The sequence below is a fragment of the Empidonax traillii genome, unplaced genomic scaffold (genome assembly GCF_003031625.1).
Source record: "Empidonax traillii isolate 1590-97213 ecotype Southwest subspecies unplaced genomic scaffold, ASM303162v1 scaffold1872:size53649, whole genome shotgun sequence".
In the NCBI taxonomy this organism is placed as follows: domain Eukaryota; kingdom Metazoa; phylum Chordata; class Aves; order Passeriformes; family Tyrannidae; genus Empidonax; species Empidonax traillii.
Genome location: NW_020957065.1, coordinates 38,848 through 47,750, shown reverse-complemented (window position 1 = coordinate 47,750; position 8,903 = coordinate 38,848). Strand labels below are relative to the sequence as shown.

Sequence of the window (8,903 nt, the reverse complement as noted above, 5' to 3'; positions counted from 1 at the left end):
CCTGGGTGGGAGATGGTGCTGATGGTGCTGGAGATGACGCTGATGATGAAGATTTCCCCCTCATGCTGCAGGTCCTGGGTCGGGAAGGCCCAGTTTGCCCCCAGGAGCAGCTTCCTGCCTTTGGAGGAGCAAACTGGGCAAACTGGGCAGGAGGGGCCGGGCTGCCCAGCGCCTGTCCCGGCTCCCTGGATGGGGACACTGATGCCATCGCGGCGGGGACACACCGGCCTGGCCTGTCCCTGCTGTCCCCGCTGGCTCTGGAGCTCGCTCCCAGCCCCGTTCCCCGTCCTCTCCCGGGTTTCCTGTCCGGGCGGCATTTCCATGGGCCGGGCCTCAATTCCCGGAAAGCGCTACCTCATCCCTGTCGGGAGCCAGGGATGCAAACACGGGCGGAGCCCCCGCCCTGACCCCCCCACACCCATCCCCCCCCCTCCAGAACCTTCCCCGGCCCCGGGGTGGCGATGCCAGGCAGGGCTGAGGGGGCTGAGACCCCCCTGGCCACCTCCAACCCCAGCACAGCCCCAGCACAGTGACCTCAAAAATCTGAATGATCCCAACTCTCTCAGTGATCCCAACTCTCTTAGTGATCCCAGCAATCCCAGTGATCCCAACAATCCCAGTGATCCCGGTGATTTCAACAGCCTCACTGATCCCAATTATTCCAGTGTTCCAAATGGTCTCGCTGATCCCAGTGATCCCAGTTATCTCCGTGATCCTAATGATTTAAACAATCCCTCTTACCCCAGCGATCCCAGCAATCCCAGCTATCTCAGTGATCCAAATTATCTCAACTATCCCAGTTATCTCAGTGTTCCCAACCACCTCAGCTCTCTCAGTGACGCCAACGGTCCCAAGTATCCCAATTATCAGGATGATCCCAATGATCCCGGTGATCTGCCCGCGCATTTGAGGCCTTCCAGGCCAGTTTCTTCCCATCACAGAGACCTTTGGGAGAGGCAGGACGGAGCCCTCCTTCTCCTCCTCCCGCCCCCGGGACCCCCCAGCACACCCGGGCCAGGAGACCCCCCTGGGGAGGGGTATGGCCCGGGGGGGCCGGGAGAAGGGGGGGCTGTGGAGCCGGGCTGGGGCTGCACGTCGGGACAGACCGACGGAGGGAGCCGAGGGGCTGTGCCGGTGTCCCCGGGATAGAGAGGGACAAAACCTGGAGAGAAACGCGCCAATTCAGGCAAATGAAGGGGCGCTGACGGAGCTGGGGGGTGTCGGGGTGTCCCCTCGATGGTGTCCCCCCACCCTGGCTGGTTTGGGACCCCCCAGGCCCCCGGGGGTCCGTCCCCTTCGGTGGCCGCGGTGCCCCGAGCGGGGAGTGGAGGTTCCGCGGCCGGCGGTGCTGGCCCTGCCTCCTCCTCCTCCTCCTCCTCCTCCCGCTCCCACATCTGCAGCTGGAATTGCAATTTGAGGCGCTGGCTGGGCCGGGACTGGGAGTGGGAGGAAGCCGGAGCGCGGGGGGCTGCGCGGGGCCCGGGCGGGGACGGAGCCGCGGGCAGGACGGGGACAGAGCCACCACCCCGCGGGCAGCACAGGGACAGAGCCACCACCCCGCGGGCAGCACGGGGACAGAGCCACCACCCCGCGGCCACAGCCGGCCCGAGACGGCCCTGGCTGCACCGAGGGGTCCCCGAGCCGTGTTCCCCCTCCCTTAGCGGTAAGCGGGGGGGTTGGAGGGCGCGGGGGGACAACGGGGCACTGCCCGAGGAGGGGGAACGAGGGGAGCAGGGGATCAACCTCGTCCCTCGGTCGAGGTGAGGGTGACACCTCCCCTGGGGGCTCTGCCCAGTTTGGGGACACCGGAGAGGGAGCACAGAGGTACTGGGGGGTGCCAGGACTCCAGGGCCTGCCCCCGGTGGGGATGGGGGTGTGGGCGCGGGTGGGAGTGGGGATGGACACTCACCGTGGGTCTGTCCCCCATGCCCTCTCCTGGGGGACACTGCTGTGACCGCTGGGGACACTGCAGGGACAGCACCGTGATGTGCCAGCACCCTGCAGGGACTGTGGCTGCCCGTGCCAGGGACACCCCACAGCTCCCGTGTCCCAGCCGTGCAGGGGGGACGGGGAGGGACCCCCAAAACTCCACAGAACCCCAACAGCTCCACCTGGAGGGTTTGGGGGCCTCCCAGCCCCACAGCCGAGCCCACCCCTGGCACCCGAGGGATGTGGGGACTGACACCTCCCCCGGCTCCCACACATCTGGATCTGAGCCCCACAGCTGCCCCGAGGTCCCCAATGGGGGACACCCCGAAGCGTGGGCAAACCCACGCTGTGGGGACACCCCGAGCTGTGGGGACACCCCGAGCTGTGGGGACATCCCAAGCTGTGGGGACACCATGCCCACAATCCCATGCCATGATCAGCCGTGCCAGGGCTCTGGTGCCACAGCCCCGGTGTCATTCCTGGCCCCACCACCCTGTTCCCTTCCCAAACTTGTTTCCTCTCCCCATTTCCTGCAGAGGTGGAAGTGGTGGAAAGTCCTAAAAAATTGCTGCTCCTGCACAAACTGCCAGAGGGGGATCACGATCTTCCAGGGATCCTGGCCCTCGGGGCACTGCAGGGATCCCCAGGGCTGGGGGCTCGGGCCTGTGTCCCCTGGAGGTGACAACAGCATTGTCACTGCCCGGGGCCTGTGTGGGGACAGCGCTGGGGACACCAGGGCTGGTGTGTGCGTGGGGAGGGGGGTCCACCTGTGCCCACCCACTGGGACTGTGGGGGTGCTGGGCTCTATGGGCACCCCAAAACCTTCCCAGCCCCCAGGGTGCCCAACCCGGGTCTGCAGCAGGAGGGGCAGAGTCGGGTGAAACCCCTCAGGGGGCTGGGGGGCACTTCGGGGGGCTGGGCCCCCCCCTTCCCCTCCTGCCAAGACCCCAGGCTTGTCCTCAGGCACCTTGGGGACAAAGGTGGGCTCAGTGTCCCCCCCGACCAGCCCTGGTTTGCCGGGGTGCAGGATTTGGGCCACTGGAGCCTGAGGGGCTACACAGGTTTGGGATGGACCCCCTGGCCCCCACAGCCACAGGGACAGGGGACAGGACCAAGGGGCCGCCGAGGACTGGAGTGTCCCTCCGGCTCGGGCTGATGGTCCTGCCCACCCATGGGATGGGGGAGCTCAGCCCCCGGGGGTGGGGACACGGGGACATCCCTGCACATCCCCCATGGGGGGGAACACTCCCGGGGTCACCCCCAACCCATCCCTGAAGGGGTCCAACCCCCAAGCAGCATTTCTGCCAGTGGAGACCCCAATCCCAGCGCTGGGGGCTGATCCCTCGAGTGTGTCCTTGTGGGACAACATCCTGGAAAGCCCCGTTTCGGTAGAGAAGCCCCTGTGACAGTGTCAGCCCGCCAGGACCCTCCTCTGTGCCCTGCCAGGACCACCAGCACCGTGTTCCCTGCTGTGGTCTGACCCTCAGCCCCCTCTCTGCTCCCACACCGGGGTGGTCAGAGCTGATCCCCCATTCCAGAGGAAAGCTCCCCACCTGCCCCTTTTATCCTGAGGCTTTTTTGGGGGTTGGAGGCTGCCCAGAGCAGGCGAGGGCTGCAGCTCGGGGGTGGGTTTGGCTCAGAGCGAGGCCTCTCCCGATGAGCTCAGCCCTGTCCCGAGCCCGCGGCTCGGCGGGATGGAGCGGGATCAGAGTGGGATGGGGGAGAGATCAGAGGGGGATGAGAGCGGGACGAGAGCGTCTGGAGCGGGGCAGGGACCCAGAGGTGCTGGGATTGCCCTGGCCTCGGGCAGAGAGCCAGGAGCCGGGTGATTATCCCTGGCAGCAGTTTTGGAGCTGGTCGGCGCTGGGTCCCAACCCCTCGGATGAACCGGGATCCCTTTGGCCATTCCTGCTCCTCGGCCGGTGCTTCCAGCAGGAAAACAAGTTTAAATGTTTTCTAAATAACCCCCAAAATAACCTCTTGGAGCCTAAAAATGTGCTGGAGCAGCATTTTGCACACATCTGTATCCCACACATCTGTATCCCACACATCTGTATCTCACACATCTGCCTGACTGCCCAGCAAGAGGAACCTGGTTCCTGCTCCCGCGGTGGCCGTGGCAGTCGGTGACATCCCGACGGGTGCCAGCTGTCCCCCCAGACTGGGACAGCCCGTCCCACCACCCCCCGTCCTCCCACAGCCCGTTGGGACCTGAGTTTTGGGGTCCCCCCCCCTGCTCCTGCGGGGCCCTGGGAAGGGTTAGCCCCGTCCCTGGTGGGTTTTTTAGGGGTGGTCCAGTCTGTGCTCACCCAGCCCCGCTCTGAGGGTTCGCTGTGGATCCCCCAGTGCCGAGGGGACACACGGCCCCCTGTCCCACTGTCCCGACTCTCTTGCAGGCGGGAAGCGCGGCCATGGCGATGCTCCTGGAGCCCGGGATGCAGAGCCTGCGGATGGGTAAGGATGATCCCGGGAGGGGGCCCGGGGGGGCTGGCACGGCGTGGGGAGTCTCCCGCCTCCCCAGACGAGCTCGGGGTCCCTCCCGCACTCGGGTGTCCCACCGATCGGCTCCCCCTCCCGCAGCCCCCTCGCCGCTCCCGCGCCGGGGTAACCAGAACCAGCTGCGGGAGGAAACCTGATCCCAGCATCCCAACCCCGGGAGCCGCCGGAGCGCGGGGGCCGCGGCAGGAATTACCCCCCTGCGGGGTCCCCCCGGATCACTGCCCTCCCCTCCAGGAATGATCTTTCGTGTTCACGGCTCCTGCACCCCCGGGGAGGTCACCACTCCCCCCCCAGCCCCTTCCCAGCGGGGCTCTGCCGCACGAGGAGAGACATCCCGCTTTGTCTGGGATCAAATATTCATGGGACAGGCGCGGGGTACAGGGAAAGGCACTCACGGAGCAGGTGTAAGGGACAGGAGACACTTCACGGGGGGGAGTGGAGCCCCCCCGGCCCAGCTCCCGGGGGGGGACGTGGCAATCCCTGTCCCCCACTCCGTGATGTGCCGGTGCCTCGGCTCTTCTCTGGACACTGGAAAGTTGGGATCAGTCCAACCCCAACTCCACGGCTGCTGCTGTTGGGGGGTCCTGAAGCCCCCCCTCTGCAGAGCCCGCGGCTCCCGAGCTGCCAGAGGGGTTTAGGGAGCTGCCCTGGGGTCTCCTGCTGCAAACTGGTAGGGATCCCGGCAGGATCCTGGCTGGAGGGGCGATCCCAAAGCATGAGTGTTGGCAGTGTCCGTGGGGTGGGTGGTCCCTCTGTCTATCTCGTGTCCCATTCCCACCACACCCCATCCAGAGCCAGCCAATCCCTTGGGAAAGGTGGTCCCACTCCATCAGCTCCACCAGCCCCTTTCCAGCCATCCCTCCAGCTGGAGCCTGTCCACCCGTGGGCCCTGCCGTGGGCAGTGATTAACCCTGGCTGTTAATTGGATCCCTGTGCCAGCGGAGCGTGGGTGGGATAGCCTCCTGTCCCCGCTGTGTGGGGGGACCTGAGGCTCCCCTCATCCTGGCACTGGGGTGAGTGGGGGTTCCCAGGACTGGAATTCTGTTGCTGGAGCAGCTGGGGGGTCACCTGAGAGGACAGGGAGGGTGAGGGGCTCCCGGGGATGTGTCTCCATTGTGGTCCTCACCTCGGGAAAGGGTCTCCAGGAGGGTCCGGGGCCCCTTCCCACCCCAAAGTCACCTGTCTGTGTCCCCAGGAGCCAACGACGAGCGCTGCCCGACACCGACCCCCCCCGGCACGCCGGGGACACCCCACGACAGCTGCAGCATCGCCCCCCTGACGCCCTCCCAGTCCCCCGTGAGTTATCAGGGACCACCAGCGCTCCCGGGGGGGCAGGGGGACGAGTGTGGGGCCCAGGAAGGCAGTTGTGGGGTCCCCAGGAAGGCAGTTGTGGGGTCCCCAAGGGCTGCCAGGGTCTGTGTCCCTGTCCTTGCCCCCTCGATCCTCCCCTGGTCTCTGCTCCCCCCCAGTCTGACCGCCCTCACCCCCCAGTGCCACAGGACGGGTCAGTCCCTCTCCAGGACCCTTATCCGTGGGATTTCCGGGATGGAGGGCTTTTCCAGCCCGGGATAAGTGTAACTGCGGGGCCGCTGCCCCCAGGCTGCCCCTGTCCGCGCTGGGAGGGCGCGTTCCTCGCTGGTTCCTCCCCGGCACTCGCCGTCCCTGCACATTCCTGCGGCAGCCGCCTCGGCCCTGCCGATCCCGCTTTTCCAGGGCCGCCTCGTGTCTGCACTTAGCGAATCCGGGACATTAAATGTTAACGAGGGCTTTTAGCTTCCCATGTCTGCCGTGCGCGGAGGTGACACGGATACGGCGCTTGTCACATCCGCACGGATCCACCGCCACACGCGGGGGGAAGGGACCGCACACGGAGCAGGGACAGGGAATCCAGCTGTGGGACCCCGCAAAACACCCGGGCCAGCAAGGATTTGGACTGGGTGACCCTGGGAAAAGGTCTCTTGGAGCGAGATGGGGCACAGGGAAGGTTTTGGGGAACCTCAGCTCAGATTTCAGGGCTCGGGTGAGGCGGGCTCAGCACCACGACAAGAACAGGCAGGCAGGTCCCCTGGCTGTGGGCACCCATCCCTCTCAGGGACTGCCCAAATCCCCGTGTCCCTTTGGGAAGCACCTCAGCCACCCCGTGGAACCCGGGAGATGTTTTCCCCAGTGCTGTGGAGCTGTGTGGGAGGGGGAATTGCCGGGTGTGGAGGAAACCAGGGAAGCACCGAACTGCACAGCCCTCGCAGTGCTTGATCCTGCAAAAATGAGCCCCTTCCCGGGGTTTTCCCCCCTTTTCTGGGAGCAGGCAGCCCCAGGTGGGTGCTGCAGCCCAGCCCTGATGCTGTCCCTGCCTCGCAGAGGAGCGAGGCCCGTTCCCAGCAGGGCCCCTCCTTCGCCGTGGTCGTGGCCATCGACTTCGGCACCACGTCCAGCGGGTATGCCTTCAGCTTCACCAGCGACCCCGAGGCCATCCACATGATGAGGTGAGGGGCTGCTCCAGGCACTGGGACAGGGCTCCTTTGGCCCCAAAACAGGGGGAAGTTGGATTGCTGGGGCGGGACATACAGGGAAGGTTGGCAATGCTGCCTGGCAGTGACGGGTGGGAGCTGCTGTGGAATGAGGATGCTCTGAGGGCTGGAGCCCCTCTGCTCTGGAGCCAGGCTGGGAGAGCTGGGGGGGTTCCCCTGAAGAAGAGAAGGCTCCAAGAAGACCTGAGAGCCCCTGGCAGGGCCTAAAGGGGCTCCAGGAGAGCTGGAGAGGGACTGGGGACAAGGCATGGAGGGACAGGACACAGGGAAGGGCTTCACCCTGGAAAAAGGATGGGAGGGATACTGGGAAGAAATTCTTCCCTGTGAGGGTGGGGAGGCCCTGGAATGAATTTCCCAGAGAAGCTGTGGCTGTCCCATCCCTGGGAGTGTCCAAGGATGGGGCTTTGAGCAACCTGGGCTGGTGGAAGGTGTCCCTGCTCATGGCAGAGAGTGGCACTGGGTGGGCTTTAAGGTCCCTCTCAGCCCAAACTAGTGTGGAATTCCATGAAATTCCTCCAGGGAGCAGGAGGACAGAGCAATATCCACCCCTTCCCTTTCTCCTTTGTCCCTCTGAGGTGCTCGAGGTTGTGCCCATATAAATAAATTAAACCTGCCAGGACCTCCCCGACCCGGAGGTTCATCTGCTCTGGTTCCTCTTTGCAGGAAATGGGAAGGGGGGGACCCGGGGGTGGCCAACCAGAAGACCCCCACCAGCCTCCTGCTGACTCCAGAGGGGACCTTCCACAGCTTCGGCTACACCGCCCGCGACTACTACCACGACCTGGACCCCGAGGAGGCCCGTGAGTGGCTCTACTTCGAGAAGTTCAAGATGAAGATCCACAGCACCAGCGTGAGTCCCTGCTCCGGCCTCACAGCCCCGCTGTGCTGTGTCCCCAGCCAGGCTGGGGGTTGTAATGCCAGGAAAACCCACCCTGCAGCCCATTTGAGGGGTTGTGGTTCCCCAGCCCGGCGGCCCCGGGGGAAGGTGGATGTGGCTGCTCAAAGTTGCTCCATCTGCTCCGGTGGGCACAGGGGGGTGGGCACCCGGCCAGCTCCTGGCACCTCGTGTGATCCACGTGCTCTTCCCGGCAGGATCTGTCCATGAAGACCGAGCTGGAGGCCGTCAACGGGAAGAAGATGCCGGCGCTGGAGGTGTTCGCCCACGCCCTGCGCTTCTTCAAGCAGCACGCGGTGCAGGTGGGCACCTGGGCCAGGCCGGGAGGGGCTTGGGACCACCTGGGACAGGGGGAGGTGTCCCTGCCCGGGGCAGGATCGCTGGGCTTTGAGGTCCCTCCCAGCCCCCCCCGTTCCATGGTTCCCCATGATTCCCCCTCGAGCCGGGGTCACCCCCTGCGTGTCTGGCAGGAGCTGCAGGAGCAGTGCCCGTCGCTGCCCCAGAGCGGGGCCATCCGCTGGGTGCTCACCGTGCCCGCCATCTGGAAGCAGCCGGCCAAGCAGTTCATGAGGGAGGCGGCCTACAAGGTGGGGGAGAGGAAGGAAGAGGTCCCTGCCCGTGGCAGGGGTGGAGGGGAACGGGGTTTAAGGTCCCTTTCAACCTGAGCCAAACCAGGAGTTGTTGGCTGGTTGGGCGGCTGGATAATTCCTTGAGTGGTTGGTTGAGTGGTTCGGTGGGTGGGTGTCTGAGGGGCTGGGTGAACAGCTGGGTCAGTGGTCGAGTGTTTACAGGGCTGGTTGGGTTGTTATTTGGGTGGTGCAGGGGTTGGGTGGGTGGTTGGTTGGCTGGCTGAGGGGCTGGGTCAGCGGTTGGGTGATTGATTGATGCTGGGTGGGTGGTTTGGTGCTCAGGTCGTGGGTTGGGTGGTTGTTTGGTGGTTGTGTCGTTGGGGGGCCCCTGCCCTGACCCCCCGTGTCCCCAGGCCGGGCTGGTGTCCCCAGAGAGCCCAGAGCAGCTCCTGATCGCGCTGGAGCCCGAGGCCGCCTCCATCT

At 65.5% G+C, this 8,903-nt stretch overlaps 1 protein-coding gene across 1 annotated transcript; it reads left to right on the top strand.

Moving 5' to 3' along the window:
* Window positions 1–4,340: 4,340 nt before the first annotated feature.
* Window positions 4,341–8,902, top strand: LOC114071162 (heat shock 70 kDa protein 12B-like; the record flags this gene model as incomplete). Its single annotated transcript, XM_027908895.1, has 7 exons — window positions 4,341–4,383; window positions 5,624–5,724; window positions 6,787–6,911; window positions 7,620–7,806; window positions 8,049–8,153; window positions 8,322–8,438; window positions 8,834–8,902. Coding segments are annotated over exons 1-7 (747 nt in total), but the record flags the coding sequence as incomplete, so codon positions are not given.
* Between the last annotated feature and the right edge of the window lies 1 nt (window position 8,903).